This window comes from Myxocyprinus asiaticus, chromosome 26 (genome assembly GCF_019703515.2).
Source record: "Myxocyprinus asiaticus isolate MX2 ecotype Aquarium Trade chromosome 26, UBuf_Myxa_2, whole genome shotgun sequence".
NCBI lineage: Eukaryota > Metazoa > Chordata > Actinopteri > Cypriniformes > Catostomidae > Myxocyprinus > Myxocyprinus asiaticus.
Window position 1 is genome coordinate 37,585,199 of NC_059369.1, and position 19,694 is coordinate 37,604,892.

A 19,694-nucleotide genomic window follows, 5' to 3' on the forward strand; every position below is an offset into this window, starting at 1 on the left:
CTTAAAAAAAGACTGAGCTAGCGCACAACTTGAGCATACTCAAACAAGATGTAGATGTAGTTAGTTTTATAATGAAACACAGGTAAGACTTTACAATAAGGTTCCATTCGTTAACATTAGTTAATGCATTAAGTATCATGAACAAACAATTAACAATATATTTTTACAGCATTTGTTATTCTTTGTCAATGTTAGTTAATAAAAATACAATTGTTCATTGTTAATTCATAGTACATTAACTAATGTTAAAAAATGCAACTTTTGATTTTTAAATAAACTTATGATTAGTTTATGCAAAAATTAGCATTAACCAAGATTAATAAATGCTGTAAAAGTTTTGTTCATTGTTTGTTCATGTTAACTAATGTTGTTGACTAATGTTAACTAATGGAACCTTATTGTAAAGTGTTTCCAAACATTGAAATGTATCACCTTACAAAACATGCACTTTAGAAAAGGGTTTTTGATGTCATAAGATAGCATTGTGTGAGAAACAGGGTGAAAAGTAAGTGTTTCTGAACTGATAATCTGCTGTTTTATTTGTGATTTGTGTGAAAGTGTATAAAAGTCATTATTGTTGTAGCGCTCTTGTGTTTATTTCACCAGGAAACTGTTGCAATACATACAATGAAGCACATAGAAATCATTTTGCAAAAATATATTTTAGGTATAGTTATTGTGATTCTATGAGACCAGGTTGCTTTAACATATTTCTTGAAATGGTTGTCAGTTTATATATATATATATATATATATATATATATATATATATATATATATATATATATATATATACTGTATATATGCTTGCTGTTTAATAATCAGTACTTGTAGTTATCAAGTTATGTATAATAATAAAACTAGTCATTAAATTACTGATTAGAAAACTATCATAAAATTGTCAGTGTATATAAATAACCAGACTTAAATGAGGAGTTGGAACATTATTCAGCATTACATTCCCATTAAATGCCATCAGAGACCCCAGAATAAGATTTTTATTCTATATATTATGTATAAACTTGGATTTTTCTTTTTCAGGCAGAATACTACTGTAAAACTGGGCATTCAGGAAAAAAGGGGAACAGAGGTAAACATGCTAGCTAACCTGCTTACCGTCCTCCAGAACTTCACAGAGAGGTAGGTAGAAGACATAAATCCCATTTTTATTCATAGCTATTTGCTAGAGAGTCTGCATTATCATTTGGAATGATCCTACTAAACATGCTCACAATTCTCCTAATTTGCTCCTGTGTAAACTCTTTCCATTTTTCATACCTTGTAAATCTTTTCACTTCTGTTTAGCAGACAACATTAAGAAGTCTGCTCTTTAAAAAATCTGCAAAGAAGGTGGATTATATTCCTCTTTGTGCCATCAGTAAATAAAGGGAAGTGGTATCCAGGCGAGACATCTACACAGGATTAGTCCCTCTGAATTACTGTTAGAATCAAGTGAATAATCTTCTTCTTAAGTGCTTCCCCTCTTATAGTGTTCCTCAGACATGTTCTCATTCAGCAAGAGTGTATTTTAATGCCTGCTCTAAATAGCCATTTCTACACTAGATTAATCTTGGCTATCTGTTTCTGTGCTGTTTATTCCTTTATCCAGCTCTTGGATTTTTGAAAACACTCACATTGATTTGAATTAGCAAAATTAATCACATAAGGATTTTTGTGATTAATTTGTTGAATTTTAATACACTCAATGTCACAGAAACGTAGAGAGGAAGAAAGGGCAAAACAAAGCAGTGAACAAACAATAAGTCAAATCTTTAGATCTGTCTGCTTTATGCCTGCTCTAAAAGCCATAAAACTAGAGGAACAAGCTACATTTATTGCTTGAACATTTTAGAGATTAAGCTTGAAAAATAACCCCTGTTGCACACCATGTATTGATTATTATACAATGCATTACCATGTACAGGTACCATGTTGCAATTATGCAAGCAGCAGTAATCATAACCTCATCTGTCATGTTTTTACCCTCCACACCTGTGGGGGGCAGCAGAAGCTCTATTTTCCCTAGTCATAAATACATTAAACTGCCGCAACCTATCATGATAGAGACATAATTGCTGAGCGGGTGGAGAGAGAGATATAAGAATGGAAAGGCCAGCACTTCTTTGTGCTGCAGAGATACTATAGAAAGTGGGGGTCATAAAATCTGTAGTGGCTGACTGGGTGCTGAATGTGCAGAGGTGTAAGATGTTTTTTTTTTTTTTTTTTTACCATAAACTTCACTGTGTTTGTGTTTGTGTATGTGTGTGTATGTAACTGCAACCATAAGTTTGATAGATGGCTAAGATTAAATAGACGGTGTACTTGTTTGTTTGTGTACATGCATTGTCTGTGTGTAGGGTGGGTGGCAGCATGTTTGATGAGTTAAGTTTGTTCCTGTAATCATGCAACTTTAAAATGTGTTCTCTCAATGCTATATTACGAATTTGCTGTTACTGTGGTTCAGCAGGAAGGTTTCTGTGCTTGGGACTTATGTTTTAAAGGGATAATTCACCCAAAAATGAAAAATTCGATCTTCATTTACTAATACTCCTTTCGTTACAACCCTGATTTTCTTTCTTTGGAACACAAAAGAAAAAATCTTGAAGAATGTCCACTTTTCTATTTTCCACCCAATTAAACCGTATAGTGACCAGGGGCTATGAAGCTCCAAAAAGGACAAAAAAGCATAATAAAAGTGTCATAAAAGTACTCTGTAGTGCTCTATATTTCAAGTCCTCTGAAGCCATATGATACTTCTGTGCGAGAAACAGACAAAAAGTACGCTTTATTTCTCTCAAATCTCAGTACGCACATTATGCCAAAACGCAATGCGGCAGGTTTGACGTCAGTAGGTGCATTCACAGATACCTTTGCTTCAGAAGATTCTTTGTATGGTAATTTTTGTTACCTTTTTTGAACTCGATAGTCCATTTGCTTTCCTTGTATAGAAAAGGGAAGATAAAGTATTCTTTAAATTTCTTCATATGTGTTCCATGAAAGACATGAAGTCACAGGAGATTAGAACAACTCAAGGGTTGTAAATAATGTCATTTTTTGGGGTCAACTATTTCTTTTATTCCTTTAGGGGTCATTAAGAGTCTGCAAGGCTGGAAGGACAAATCGAGGTGTTTGTTTGTGTGTGTGTGTGTGTGTGTGTGTGCGTGTATAGTTAATTAATGAGAGTTGGGGGAATCTTCACTCTGATTGGGGTCAGAAAGGTAATGAAGAGATGCTCTCATTAGTGTGTCTATGAATATGAGTGTGTTTAGAGGACCTTACATGTGTGTAATCAGCTGTCTCTCTCTCTCTCTCTCTCTCTCTCTCTCTCTCTCTCTCTCGCTCTCTCTCTCTGACTGGTGCATTACCTCAGTCGCATCTCCATGTGTGGAGAGGGTCAGGAAGTATCTGCATAATGCTACAAATATAACCCTACTGAGTGTACAGATAATTAAGCAGCACTCTGTTGGACTAGATCTAAAGTTTGAGTGAATTTATTAAAGGGTGTATCTGGAAGTGAAAGTGTATGTCTGATAATAGGGCCACTCTTGGTTCCCTCTTTCCTAACCAACCATCATTCAGACATCAGCAGGTGTGTATGTAAGATCGTCAGACCCCCTGATTATAACAAACAAATGGAGGCTGCAGGATTTGCCAAATCCCCCTCTTGCTTGTCCTCTCCCCTTCCCCCCTTTTTGTTTTTCCCTCGCCATGTAGGCTTAAAGCTATTTTGTCTGTTTTCCATTTTATTTGTGATGTTATGTGTTTATTGATTGGCTAATAGCGTCTAGACCTGAATTGATTTAGGTCTTTTATGTCTCTATAGTGGGTAATACTGGAGCAGCATGCCTGGTAATGATATCAGCTGGGGTTTAGGTTTGCGAACACTACCACGCATATAACCAACACACACAAACACAAAGAAACAATCTTGCTCACGATGCCCCAACAAGGGCTTTGGCAGGAGGCAGCCTGATGTCTTGCAGGCCCACCGAGTTCAACTGTATTGGGATACACTGACAGACTATTAATACTTTGAATAGCATGCTGGCCTGCTTCATGTGTATGTGTTCAAAGTCAGATACAACTTGGGATAAAAATGTTCAGAAAGATCAGTGCTTGATTATTAGACTTGATTATTAACAATAACTTATAAACCTTTAAAGATTGATCTACCATAAACTCCAAGGTTGTTAATTTATGGTGTATGCTTTCGTTGAAGGCAGAAGCATACATCAGTCGACATTATTTCAGTTTTATTCACTTTTAAAAATCTTGTTTAATAATGCAGTTTCTGGTGAAGAAATCCACCAATCAGAGAATCATGCTAAACAAAGGGTGCCAAACAAGCCCAGTAGTCACCGTCCAATCCCATTAATGATGTACTGTAATAAAGCCTACACTCTCAAACTACTTGCATAATTGTACATATCTGAATATTTTGCAATAAACTTTTTTTATACTGTTGTTTTTGGGGGGTTTTTTGTATTGTTTTTATACTCACAATTAACAACTTTAAATGAATCATTTTATATTTTTTGTTATTCTATTAAATTTGGTTCATGTCTTAGAGCTCTTTATGGAGGATTTTATGAAATCCCTACAAAAAATGTATCGAAAAATACTTGAATGGATGTTACACTTATATAGAGCTTTTCTGACACGACATTCAAAGACACAGCCATAGTGCACCAGTATGCTTACCACACAACAGCTATTGATGGAGAGGAGGGAGTAGAGTGATAGAGCCAATTATTGGATGGGGATTATTAGGAGGCCATGATTGATGAGGACCAATGGGGGGAATTTGGCCAGGACACCGGGTTACACCCCTACTCTTTGCAAGAAGTGTCCTGGGATTTTTAATGACCACAGAGAGTCAGGACCTCAGTTTAATGTCTGATCCGAAAGACAGTGCCTTTTTACAGTATAGTGTCCCCATCACTATACTGGGGCATTAGGACCCACACAGACCACAGGTTGAGCACCCCCTGCTGGCCTCACTAACACGTTTTCCAGCAGCAACCTTAGTTTCCCCAAGGAGGTCTCCCACTTAGGTACTGACCAGGCTCAACCCTGCTTAGCTTCAGTGGGTTACCAGGTAAGAGCTGCAGGGTGATATGGCTACTTCCAGAACCAAGACAGCTAAACAGTGAGCGGGCATTGTTGCGCTTTGCAACTAAATGCAGGTTAATGCAAATGTAATTAAGGTTACAGCAATAAGGGGTCTGGGTAGCTCAGTGAGTAAAGATGCTGACTACCATCCCTGGAGTTCGCGAGTTCAAATCCCAGGACGTGCTGAGTGACTCCAGCCAGGTCTCCTAAGCAACCAAATTGGCCCGGTTGCTAGGGAGGGTAGAGTCACATAGGGTAACCTCCTCTTGGTCGCTATAATGTGATTTGCACTCAGTGGGGCGCATGGTGAGTTGTGCGAGAAAGGTGTGAATCCTCCACACGCTCTATGTCTCTGCGGTAACGCGCTCAACAAGCCATGTGAGAAGATGTGCTGGGATGATGGTCTCAGACACGGCAACTGAGATTCATCCTCCGCCACCCGGATTGAGGTGAGTCACTATGCCACCACGAGGACTTAGAGCACATTGGGAATTGGGAATTCCAAATTGGGGAGAAAAGAAAAAGGTTATAGCAATAATAGTAAATGGCAATACATTTGAAGAAAAAAAAGTACTACCACTAGGACAGTTTTTCCCAACCCTGTTCTTGGAGACCCTTCAACAGCACATATTTTGTATGTCTCCCTTATATGAGACACCTATTTCAGGTCTTGGAGTGCTCTACTAACAAGTTAATGGGCTAAATCAGGTGTGTTTGGTTAAAGAGACATTCAATGTGTTGGGAGGTCCCCAGGAACAGGGTTGAGACACATTGCACTAGGATACATCGAAATGCTCTTTTGTGTAAACTTGACCTACAAGTGCAGTCTGTGTTTCAGGTGGGAAGTTGTCCTCAACAATCACTGTGGGTTTATCATTGACTTTAAGAGAGAGGACAAGAGAATGTGGGTGGTCCAAACAGCAGAACAGATTTCATTTCACACATTAAAAGTCACCCGGAACAGAGGACAAAATGTCTCTGAATGGGCTAATCTTTGCACTTTTTTTTTTACATAGATGCACACTGGCTTTGTGTTTTACATCAACAACCTGTTTATAAGTAGAAGACACACTCTTTGTGTTTGGTTTTAGTTTTTTTGTCTGAAATCTGTCTTGTATTTATTGTCCTTGTGCACAGTGCTTGCCTTTCTCTTCTCTCTTACTTTCTCTGGTCTGTGAGATAAACTCATGAAACACAATGTGAATTTTAATCCTTAACAGTAATGCTCACTTCATGTTTTCCCTCTCATTGCAGTCTGAGAAAAAAAAAACACCATGCTAAACACAAACACAAATAAACAACACTGACACAACACGGTAGAAGAAAACCTGCTTAAAAAAAATCAAAAGAGGTGCTGAAAAACCAGAGCAGCAGACAGGTGTTTCCCCCAGATTAAATCTCTCTCGTTTTATTTCTCTTGCTTCTTCCTCACTCTGACTTTTTCACTCACCCCAAGTTTATTGGCCTGTGTTATCCTTTGGCATCATGTCGAGTTGCCGTCTGGGTAATTTCATGCTGCCAGAGCACCAGGTAAAGAGTTTCTCCTACTGGCACAGCAACCTGCACAAGATTTTAATAAATGATAGCCGCCCCTAAAGCATAAGAGCAGGCCAACGAGGGGACACGCGGCTCACAGAGGGAGGCAGGGAGGAAGTTAAGGAAACACGGATACCGTAGATACGTGTGAGCTATTTTTAGACTCGCTCCTGATCGGCCCTATGTGTCATGTACAGACTGTTCTTTCTCTTACTATCAGCGCTCTCAGTTCATGAGTTCAGCCATCAGCTGATACATTTCAAAGAGAAAACTGCTAATCTTAAAGGAATAGTTTACCACAAATTGAAAATTCTGTCATCATTTACAGGTACTCACCCTCATGTCATTCCAAACTTGTATGACTTCCTTTCTTTCCATGGAACACAAAAAGAAATATTTTGAAGAATGTTCACACTGCTCTTTCTAATGCAGTGAAAGCATACAGTGACCAGGGGCTTTCAAGCTCCTAAAAGGGAAAAAAGCACCACAAAAGTAGCATGAAAATATCTTGAAAGTAGTCAATATGACTTATTACATTATAGTAGTACACTATATATTTTGTTATCGAAAAGTCCTTAAAGCAGCTCTCAAATCTCAATCGCATATTCACATGAATAGTCAAAGTTAGTGCATCAAGATGTGTAATTTAAGATTGACATGAATTACACCAAGCACCATCAGATCCTCTGTGTCTAGAAACAGAATGCAACATGCCAGTTTTTATAATCAGACAATTTCAGAACTTTATGCAGTTTGTACAGTGCCAGCAACAATTTTGTTGGAATGCAATTCTTATGGAGGCCATATGTGTGATGTAATTAAGGTTACAGCAATAAGGGGTCTGGGTAGCTCAGTGAGTAAAGACGCTGACTACCATCCCTGGAGTTCGTGAGTTCAAATCCCAGGACGTGCTGAGTGACTCCAGCCAGGTCTCCTAAACAACCAAATTGGCCCGGTTGCTAGGGAGGGTAGAGTCACATAGGGTAACCTCCTCTTGGTCGCTATAATGTGGTTTGCACTCAGTGGGGCGCATGGTGAGTTGTGTGAGGAAGGCGTGAAAAGTCCTTAAAGCAGCTCTCAAATCTCAATCGCATATTCACATGAATAGTCAAAGTTAGTGCATCGAGATGTGTCATTTAAGATTGACATGAATTACACCAAGCACCATCAGATCCTCTGTGTCTAGAAACAGAATGCAACATGCCAATTTTTATAATCAGACGATTTCAGAACTATGCCGAAGGGGAACATTATGCAGTTTGTACAGTGCCAGCAACAATTTTGTTGGAATGCAATTCTTATGGAGGCCATATGTGTGATGTAAGAAACTAAAATTGCCCTGAGTGGTCTCTTTCACACTTTCTCCTCTCTCCTTCTGTTCCTTTGATTCCTGTTATTTGCTGTTTCCATTGCAGGGTTTAATATATAATTTATTTAAAAGGTGGTCATACATAATTTATTTCTGTGTGCTAATGAGGTCTAAAACACATTGACAGATCCAGTTAAGTATTATTTTTCTACAGGCAAACAGTTAATTGACACTCCCAGTGCTCAGGTTTGGACCCTTATTATTGATAGGAATTGATTAACTTTGATACAGGCACCCACAGACAAGCCTGGGCATAACAGAGTGTTGCATTACATTGGCAGTGGCTTGCCAGAATAATATTCTGTGTATATAATATTCTTTATATATTCTGAATAATGTCTATATATTATCAGACATTCAATATTTAACATAAAAAATCAACAGCAAGGAGCAGCATTTGTTCAATTAGAATTGCTCTCTTAAACTCCACCCCCACTTTTCTCGAGTATGCGTGTTGTAGCGCACCACTTGAATCATCAGCTGTGCCTGTAAGAGGAACTTGACAATGACAAAACAAGCTCTTGAACAAAGCAGCCAAGTGAGCATTTATACAACAGTTTTCACCAAATGCTTTCCCTTGTAAAACAGATATATTTTCCTGAGGTGAACCAAAAGTCAATGTACGCACTGTAAAGACTCACTGTAACTTAAGTATGAAGTAGGATGTGAGATGAATTTGTCTTCCATAAACAAACAGGCCTAGTTTAATTAAAAAAGATAATGAAGAATTAGCTTTACTACTTTTTGTTTCCAGTTTGTCCAAGATTGGTTCCACATGGAAGGTGTACCGCTGTTTTATCATAATTTAGCATAATAAAAAACATTGTGTTTTTTCTCGACATGGAGAAATAGAGCATCTGAGACATCATATGGTTTACAATGAAAATATGCATAAAGACTATTTAATGCACAGAGGTGGTATAAATATATTTAGACCGGAATTACAATCACGGGAAACAAACTTCATCTGCTGCTTTAAAAAAAAGTTTATCAGGGTAGATCCTGGTTCCGTGTGGCATCTCACTGTTGATTCTCCTGCACAGCGGGTGATGCACGTTGTTGTGCACTCCAGATAACTGCAGCATGTAGAGATGCATTTACAGTCAGCTAATTTTGTTTGCCCAGTCACATACAGTACTGTGCAAAGGTTTTAGTCACTTGTGAAAGATGTTGCATAGTGACAATGTCTTCAAAAATAATGCCATAAAAAGTTTTCATTTATCAATTAGCGTCATACAAAGACCAGTACACATAAAAAAAAGCTACATCAATAGTTGGTGTGACCACCTTTGCCTTCAAAACAGCACCAATTCTCCTAGCTTCACCTGGACACAGTTTTTCTTGGTTGTTGGCAGATAGGATGTTCCAAGCTTCTTGGAGAATTCGCAACAGTTCTTTTATCTATTTAGGCTGTCTCAGTTGCTTCTGTCTCTTCATGTAATCGCAGACTGACTCTATGTTCAGTGCAACCCTTCTGTGCTTCAGAACTGAAAACTGTGCCTTGTTTTTCAGTTTCCTAAAAACTTCCTCAGCACCATTAATATGCAGGTATTAAAGGAAATTATTCAAAATAACCAATGACTCCAAAACAGTCGAGGGTTTTTAAAATCAGAAATTTATTGAAAGACATAACAAAATAGAATAAACAATTAATAAGTCATTCAATTAACCTTGACCAGGCTAACATTAGATTAATTTTTTGCCGTATAGTTTAGTGGAGACATCTGTTTCTCTTCAGCTGTAGTCAATAAAATGAAAACCTCTTGGTTAAACATACACATCATATTCTTTTCGATTTTATGAGTCAAATCTGTATCAAATCAATAAAATTTAGCCTATAATTAACCTCATAATTATTTATTGAGGAAAGTGATAGAATGAATGTCATTCTTTAAGTCTGTCCCCGAATGACCGTTAATTTTAAACTGGGCAAAAGCACGAATTCTGTGGCCAAATGTAGCGCGTGCAGATCAAATGCACATTCATACACAATATAGCTATCAGACAACGACTAAGATAATTAGATATTAAGATAATATATTAAGGTAGGAAGTTAGTGTATTCTTGAATGTTTTTCTCATCTGTTCATTATAATGTGTTCAAATGCCATTTACTGTTATCTGTTTTCTGCATTTAATTAAATGCTAGTCTACTTCACTAATTTCATTTATTGTTGTCTGTCAACCTCTCTGAAACGTTTTTGGAAAATAATCAAATAAGATAATGAAAAATAATGAAAAATGTGAACGAAAAATAAAACCTAAAAATAACCATTAGAAAATTTTCTGTATGTTATTTTAAGGTCGTCCCACAAAAAAACTCCCTGCAACGGTTCTTGGAAGGTTAGTTTATGGTTACACAAATAAAACCTAAAAATAAGCATTAGAAAAGGTTCTGCATAAGTGATTTAAAGTTGCTACAGAAAAACCTGCCAGCAATGTTTTGGGAACAATAGTTTATGGTTTTAAAAATATAACCTAAAGAGAACATTCCTAGAATGTTAGGAATTGGTTCCCAAAAATTAACCAAACTAATTTTATGGGAATGTTCTGTGTTTGCTGGGTCCTTGTCACAGATTATTCACTGTGATAAGTCCCTTGCTCTCTTGTGAAGGAGGAAGCGGGATCCAAATAAACAATCCACGTGAGTCTTCATTTTTACACACTTTTCAGTGTAACACACAAAATAATGCTTTTCAGCCATATACTGCACACACACAGCTTCATGCGTCTCTCTTTTCCCCTCCGGCGGTCTGGACTATCCTCTGGATATCCCTCTCCAGCTCTCAGTGCAACACAAAACAGCTGTTAGAGATCATTTCCCACAGGTGTCAATCCTTACCGCTCTTCCTATCCGGGCCTTGCTCTCCACAAACATCGCTCAGCCATGCCCACATCACCACATTTTGCTCACTGGGGTTTTGTAAGACACTAATTTATTCTCTGTAAACAGGGCCGGATTAACACTTCAGAAGTCCATGGGCCGACACAACATATTTTATCTACTTATAATAAGCCATGACTTATAAAAAATTTTTTTTTTTAAATCTGGTTTGAAGATGCAGGGAACTTAATTACCTCCAGTGAGAAAGTACATTAATCAAACAAACGGTGTCACAGCCTATCCTTCTTGCTTGACAGTGATAAAATGATAGTGAGCCACACCCGCACACGAATTCCACCACATGCGTGAATCCGTTGCATAATTTGTATACCTTGTCACCGATAAAAACAGTTATTTTAAGTTGTTCTTTATTAGTTATTTTATTTTAAATATGCCAAAATGGAGGGCTAATTAATGTCTTAAGTCATATCAACTCATGAATCATCACAACTTTGAACCTACAGATAGAAAGCTTTCTAGAAGTGTTTTTTCCTCGCCTTCTTTTGAGCAAAATAATCAGCTGCATCATTGAAGTCCATAGCTCTGTCCAAATCTGTTTCAATTGCCATTAATGACAAGGATGTGAGATGCTTCTGACTCATTTGCATTCTCAATTCATTTTTCACACGTCCCATCTTCGAAAATGATCGTTCCCCTTCACAACTTCTCATTGGTAACATAAGAAAGATCCGACTCAAGCCCCAGATCCAAGATTGTTCTCAGCATCTTTGTATACATGAGAAGTCTCCGTCTAAGAGAAATGAACTAAACTGCACAAGTTCATCACCAAGGTTGTGGTCCAAGTCAGCTGGATATGCAGATGACAGCACCCGTGAACGTGCTAATATGTTGCTGTGTGGTGCCTCCTTATCCATGAACAAGACCCTGAATAGATCGGTAAGATGTCTGTATGCTCCAACACAATGATCTAAGCAGCTCAGCAGGTTGTCAATGATAGCATAAAATCTACCCAGCAGGGTCACCTCCTCATTTATGCCTTCATCTGCGAATGATTTTCGTTTTCTCACACGCCTATTTTCATGCGCATATGTTGTGGCTATACCTGGTATGGCTAGTGCAGCACTTTCAAAGGTATCAAACGCATCCAAAACAAATGAGCGTAGTGACTTCAAGAGTCACACTGCTGTTCCCAAATTTATATCACTTTTCTGTAATTCTATACTGGTGGCATTATATCTCTCCAGGAACGTCATGTTCCAAAAGTTTGCCATAAATGCAAACTCGAGTGTGCCCAATTTAGCACCCAAAGCCATAGCTTAATTTCTCATGTCTCTTTTCTCAGATTCTGTGTCTGATATTTTATTTAAAATATCTCTGATACTTTGGTAATTTTCCCACAGCAGCTTTGTGGAGTTCGCTCGCGCAATGAATGTCGAGTCAATGTTAACATCTGTGTTGTGATACACCATTCCCTATCTATGTGAAGATGAGGAGCAGAAATTATACAGAGACTGTAATGTTTCAAAGTAACTACCTGCCTCTGGGCAGCAATCTACTGCATTCACTCCAACCAGACTTAAGCAGTGAGCGGTGTAGGGAATATAGTGCATCATGTGGCTCCTTGTGTTTGAGATGGGTTTGAAGCCCTTGATATTTCCCAGACATATTTGCTGCGTTGTCATAAGACTGGTCAATTATAAACCAAGCCTAAACCACGGTTATTGACCAATGAAATCACTGTTTGAGCAAGACTTTCACCGGTGTGACTCTCAATGGGCTGGAACCCCAGAAATTGCTCCACAACACATCCTTCCCTATTGACAAATCAAAAAATAAATGTTAATTGATTGATATGGGACAGGTCTGGGGTAGAATCCACTGTGCGTGAAAAATACTTAGCATCAAGTAACTCATTGACAATGGCGGTTTTAGTTAAAACTATGAAATCTTCACAGACAGTTGATGATAAATATGACAAAACGCCTCTGCCTTTATTTCCCATACTTCTCAAGGTGCACTGCTAAAAATGGGTTGAATTGAGCAATTACTTCAAGGATGCAGAGAAAGTTTCCGTTGTGAGGGGAATGTAACAAAACTTCACGCCAGTAAAGCTTTTCCTCGTGGACTTGCTTTTCTAAGCCTGAATTAACTGTAGCTGTGCCTCTGGACCTTTTCAATAGTGAAAACATGCATGATTTTTGCTCCTCACTCCTCTTGTGACTCCTGAGGCATTCAGGGTGCTTCCAGTCACAAAAGCCTTTAACAAATTAGTTGGACTTTGTGGAAAGTAGCCGGCATGCAAAGCAGTATATGTTACCTGCTGATCACCCAGTCTCTACTCACGCTTTGGCCATTTGGTAAAAGAGAAATCAGCATATCATTAGTCAAAGACCTAGACTTAGACATCAGTCTATCTCTAGCTGAAGCAGGGTAATGTGGCCTGCGATTGTGAAAAGCATCGGCTGCTCTGTCAATGATAACAGTTTTCACTCGGTCACTTGACGTATCACCTCACAAAGCAGAGTCAGTATCAGTGTGGCTCCACTCCATTGAATACTGTCCACTGTCTGATCCCTCATCTTGTACATGCTCATCATCCTTACTCCCATTCTCCTCTGTACCTGTGTCATCAGTCTCTATGCCCTCCTAAACAAGTAAAAACAATCGAAATTAGCAAGTCAATGACAGCTAGCTTGTCTAACTAAGGGAAGCTAAAATATGATAGGTAGAAAGACAGATAAGCTTATCCACCTCCTGAGTCGATGGGGCTGGAATCAACATTAATGATATTTTCACATTTTTTTTTTTTTTTTTTTTTTATAAATTGAGATGTTTGGCATTGCTGCAAACACTACAGCCTCTCTTGCTTCTCTTTCTTTCTTTACTTTTCTTTTTTTGGCTCCACTCCATTATTACATACCCCAATGAACCTAACATCAATATGAACTACCGCTAATGTGAAAAATGGGCTCGGAACTAAATCCTACCCTCTGATTGGTCCATACTATTCCTGGGAAATGAAAGCCAATAAGAAGGTATTTATTTATAACATTTTCAAAAAATGCGGTTCATTGGCAAAGAGAAAGCGGGCGCATCTCAGACTGAATCTCTACAAGCGGGATTCCGCTATTTCAGAACACTGCGTTAATTATTTCCTCACATCAGCCAGAGGCCCTTAGACATCAGAGACCCCTGGGCACCAGCCCAATCAGCCCAGTTGTAGATCCGGCCTTGTCTGTAAAGCTGCTCTTTGTTTGTGAAAAGTAGGCCTACTATACAAATAAATTATTGGAAAAAACAAATATTGTTATATTTTTATTATAAACATCTTGACTGCTAAGTTAAGTTGATTATAAGTTATGACTTCGGACTTTACTGAGAAGAATATAGAAATTGGAACTCTTACAATGTTAATTGAATACCACTGTCCTATTTGAACTTGTTAATTAGGCCTAATTAATCACACACACACTTTTTGGTGTGCCACTCTAAAATTTTTACTGTTCCCCTCTGGCCACCCCATTAAAAAAATCCTGGAGGTGCCACTGTACAGTGGTCAAACGTGATCTCATCTCACCCTTTTTCCTTTTACTCTCTCTCTCTCTCTCTCTCTCTCTCTTAAACTCTTTCACTGCTCATGAAAGCCATTGCTGCCTCTATAAGACTCATTAGTACATACACGACACGTTAAAAGACATATGTAGTTCTGCTTCAGTTCTGTGATGTCCATAAAGGATGGTCCATTGATTTAACTTTTCCCTTATTACTCCAGAAATCCATTTGGAATTTCAAAATTAGAACATGCACTAAATAGCACAGGACAAGCCTGTTTAACTTTATTAACATTTACATTACAGTGTCCATTACATACCTATGTAACTGTAAAAAAGACAATTGAAAGTGTGACAACTTTCAAGTATTCAATGTTTTGCTTGGTCTCAGGCTTGAAATGGTCAGTAATGGTATTCTTTCAAGCTTAACATGACAGCAGTGATCGTTAATTCATGTGTAATTGTGTGTGTGTGTTTGTGTGTGTGATTGATTTTATCTGCTAGGTTGGACAATACTTGAATGGATGCTATAGATTAGGCTGATTATTTTGCCAATAAGATGATCATGATCTGAATTGGTCCTGAAAGCAGTCATAACATGAGAAATACATTTTTCCCTTTATGTTTTTAAATGAAAAAAGATCAATTTAGGCCTACTATAAAACACACGGTGAGGTAATAAAGAGGAAGATAAATACTTTTATTCCTAAACACAGGAAAAAATAACAACAAGAATAACATGTGAGAATCTCAAATGGCAAACTCTCAGCTGTTCCTGGCTGTGTGTAGCATCTACTTCTCTGCATACAGCATAATTCCGAAGGATCACAACGTTAGGAAAGTGTGACTGAAGTTAATTTTTTAACAATGTCCTTGATCATTTCAATCTGATCTATAGCTTAAGCACCATATTTCTGTGTGGATTGTTCTATGAACCACAATGTAATGCAGGGGTTGCATTGGAATGGCTCTTATGAAAGTCATTACTGCCTCTATAAGAGTCATTAGCACACACATAAACATTAAAAGACATATGTAGTTCTGCTTCAGTTCTGTGATGTTCATAAAAGACAGTTTATTGATTTCCATTATTGCCTTACTCCAGATGAGGCTGTTATTGATGCATCTCATTTCACATGCTTTAAAAGTCTAAAAGGCACAGCAGCATACAATAATAATAATAATACTGATAATAATAATTCAAAGGGTCAGAGAGAGGGAGGGAAATGGTAATGAAAAATGTAATTATTAACTTACATTACAAGTGGACCTCAGGGAAAACAATAAAATGATTAACAAATTTACAATATTACCACTTTAAACCTCGAAGAGCTTTTATTTATCAAATTATACTTGGTTTATAGTTTATTACCTTATTGAGTTTTCTTAAACAGCCTCTCTCTGTGCAACACTGATATAGTTGTGGGTGTACATTCTGTGCCAGTATAATCTAGTGCATTTGCACTCTGGCCAGCATGACCATAGAGGCTGGCATCTCATCACTGTTGTCATGCCAAGTTGTAAAGCATTTAGATGAGCAAGAACAGTATATTTCAGTATATGTGTTCACAAGTGAAAAACAACTAAAACAGAAATGGATGGACAATCATTGGCTTCAAAATTCCATAAATTATCAAATATTCTTGTCTCAATGACATAATAAATGTTGATTTAAGGGCCACACTAATTAATGTTTGTGAAATAGATGGTTCAGTAAATGAAGGGTAAAGTTACAATGTCACAATGTCAAACATTAGATTCATGCATGCAATATCTGTGACGTCATTCCCACTTTTGTGTCAGCCTCATAGCTTTGTTTTTTGTCCTAATGATGTACATTTCAGCCTCATTTTAACAGATCATTAGAACAGCTTCCATATTACTGGAAAGATTGTGGCTGTCTGTGTGCCATACACAGTGGTAAATTATGCCGCCTTTGTATATGATAATATCCTCTGATATTCCACTCAGCTATGCCTCAATTCTAATCCTGATCCATAATTGTTGCATGTATTGCCCTGGATTGCAGGTCGACTGGCATTAAGGAGTGTTAATTGAATTTAGGAGACCAAACACCTGGCATTCCATTTGGTCTGCATGTTAATTATGGAACTTAATTAAGTTGTCTAAGGCATCCATTGGACTAATTACAAATCAGAGTAATCCGTCTGCTTTGCATGACTACACACACACACACACTCACAAACAAATATGTATTAACAGTTATAGAGAAATAGAGAATAATAAATCATACAAATATATAAAGGCCACAAATAATTTTTTAGCCAGGGCCGGCCCTTGGCATTGGCGAGCTCTAGGCGGTTGCCTAGAGGGCAAATGACAGGACACCCCTCATCCCCTGTGTTGAGCTAAATGTGTCACTAACATCCGTTCAGTACTGATGAATGGTTACATAGTGTGACCATACGTCCTTTTGAAAAACTTGAACTTGAAAAATCCCCATTCACTTTCTCTTTTTGTAGAAAAAAAAATCAGCAATAACATCTCCTTTTGAGTTCAACGGAAGAAAGAAATTCAAACAGGTTTGGAATGACATAAGAGTGCATAAATGTTGACAGAATTTAGATTTTTGGTTATACTAACCCTTTAAGAAAATGGGCCTTTATCAGCACTGACAGACACAGAAATAGAGATGAACAGAGAGAAAAAGCAAGGCAGTAAGAAAATGGACTTGAATAGTGAAGGATGTTGGTGTAACATAGATGAGGCAGATGGAGTTGATTCAGGATCCATGTGCATTTTATTTACAGTGTAGAGACATAATGAAGAGAGCAGACACAGCATAGAAATCCAACAATGTAGTATAGTCAAAACACAGGATATGCGTCCAGAGAGGCAGTACAACCATTTAAATGATAATCGTTTAATAAGAAATGCTTGGTATGTTCGACGGGGCAAAACAATACTTCGCAGTGAGCAACGTGTGCTCACTGTTTTTATAGCCAGTCTAATGACTATCTCGTCTAAGGTGTTCTCAGTCAGTATTCGGGCGAGGGAGCCCTCTGGCGCCGCTCAGGGGGACCAGTCTGGTTGGCTGGTGTGACAGAGCCTCCCCACGAACAGTTCCTGTTGTGAGAAGGCAACTTGTGTCGGGGTCTTCCCCGACCTCTCAGCACGAAGCGATCAGGGTGGTCTCTGTGAAAGTCTGTTATAAGGGTCGGGTCAAGGATATTAGTCGACAGGCTTTGGAAAATCGGTCTACAATGGTCAGAATGACAGTGTTGCCTTGGGATCCAGGAGGGACTGTGACGAAATCTAGGGTGATGTGAGACCAAGGTTTATGAGGGATCTCCAGTAGTTGAAGCAGACCTGCAGGTGCTTGTTTGGGTGATTTAGAAGTAGCACAGAGAATACATTCTCGAATGAACTTGGTGGCATCAGTTACCAGGGTTTCCCACCAGAAACGAATTTGCAGAAGTCTAATGGTTGCTTGCACACCTGGGTGATCTGAACTAAGAGAGGAATGGACCCAGTTGAGGACTTGAGCTCGTTTGCTGTCTGGTATGTGGGTTTTGTCTGCAGGACAACTGGAAGGTGGCGATGTCTGTGTGTTGAATTGATGGATCTCCTCCATGATGTCCCACTGAACAGGTGCCACTAGAATGGATAAAGGAATGATGGATTCGTTAGGAGTGGATGGACGTGTTTTTTCGTGTATAAGAAATAAGGCATCAGCCTTTGTGTTCTTTGACCCAAGCTGTAAGAAATGGAGAAGAGGAATCGTATGAAGAATTACGCCCATCTATCTTATCGGGGGTTGAGGCATTTGGCAGAGCAAATGTATTCCAGATTACAGTGATAACTTGAAATGGGTGTTGAGCTCACTCTAACCAGTGTCGCCATTCCTCTATTGCAGCCTTCATGGCTAGAAACTCATGGTTACCCACATCGTAGTTCCTCTCTAAAGAGGACAGTTTGCGTGAGAAGCAAGCACATAGAAATAGCTTGGATGTGTTACCATGTCTCTGGGAGAGAACTGCTCCAATGCCAGTATACGAAGCATCGACTTCCAGGATGAATGGTATAGACAGATCGGGGTGACGTAAGATGGGAGCACTTGTGAAACGTCTCTTCAGTTCCTCGAATGCAGCGTGAGCTGCTGTGTTTCACTGTAGTCTCTTGGTTGTCCCACGGAGAAGGGAAGTGAGCGATGCTGCCACCGTACTGAAGTTATGTATGAATCTTCGATAGAAGTTTGCCATTTGAGTACATCCCTCACTTTGGCGTTATCCATGGCCACCCCCTCAGAACCAATTACATAACCCAGGAAGGATATAGTTGATTTGTGAAACTCACATTTTTCAGCCTTAATGTAAATGTTATGTTTAATCAGTCTTTGTAAAACCTGTCTGACTTGCTGAATGTGTTCCTTGAGACTGGATGAATAGACCAAGATGTCATCGATGTAGATGATAAAGCCCTTGTTCAGCATATCCCGGAAGACCTCATTAATGAAAGACTGGAACACGGAACACTGAAGGACAGTTGGATAATCCAAACGGCATGACCTGATATTCATAATTTCCCAAACATGTGGAAAAGGCAGTCTTCCACTCGTCACCCTCTCTAATACAAGTTATAGGTGTTCCGCAGATCCAACTTGGTGAAGATCTTAGCTGACCATAACTGCTCCAAGGCCGCTGGAACTAGGGGCAGTGGGTAGCGAAACTTTACTGTGATGTCATTGAGACCCTGGTAGTCAATGCAAGGACGTAGGCCTCTGTCCTTCTTACTCACAGAGAAAAAACTAGCTGAAGCAGAAGTAGAAGGTCTGATGAAACTTTACCGAGTGCCTCCTCGACGTATTCCTGCATAACTTGAGCCTCAGGTTCAGATAGGCAACAAGTCAATCGCACAGTCAGAATCGCGATGTGGTGGTGCACTTTTCAAAACATAGAGAGCTCCAGTTTGTGATTTGACCTCTCTACGATACTTTGGGGTAATGCTTTCTCAACCAGTGTAAACCGAGGGCAATGGGAGTTTTAGGACCACCAACAATTGACTTTCCTCTCTGTGTAAAATACCAACTTGCAACTGTAGGGGTTGAGTGATTTATTGGACAGATCCTTTGCCCAATGGGCAACCGTCTAGTGCTATGATATGAAAAGAGTTGCAATCAGACACAGGCATATTGTTTTTAATGACTTGATTTCCATCAATAAAATTTCCTGCTGCTCCTGAATCAAACAGAGCATATAATTCTAACATCAGGTTATTACAACTGAGAGTAATGGGAACCAGTATTTGACTAGACGTGAGGAA

The 19,694-nt window shown here is 38.7% G+C and overlaps 1 protein-coding gene across 2 annotated transcripts in view; it reads left to right on the forward strand.

Annotated features, from left to right (window-relative positions):
* Positions 1–19,694, forward strand: part of LOC127416583 (A-kinase anchor protein SPHKAP-like) — a 184,189-nt gene that overhangs the window by 89,170 nt on the left and 75,325 nt on the right. For both annotated transcript variants that reach the window (XM_051655993.1, XM_051655995.1), the window contains exon 2: positions 1,041–1,139. In XM_051655993.1, the coding sequence (XP_051511953.1) occupies positions 1,096–1,139 (44 nt within the window). In that variant the 5' untranslated portion in view covers positions 1,041–1,095. The remainder of the gene's footprint in view (positions 1–1,040; positions 1,140–19,694) is intronic.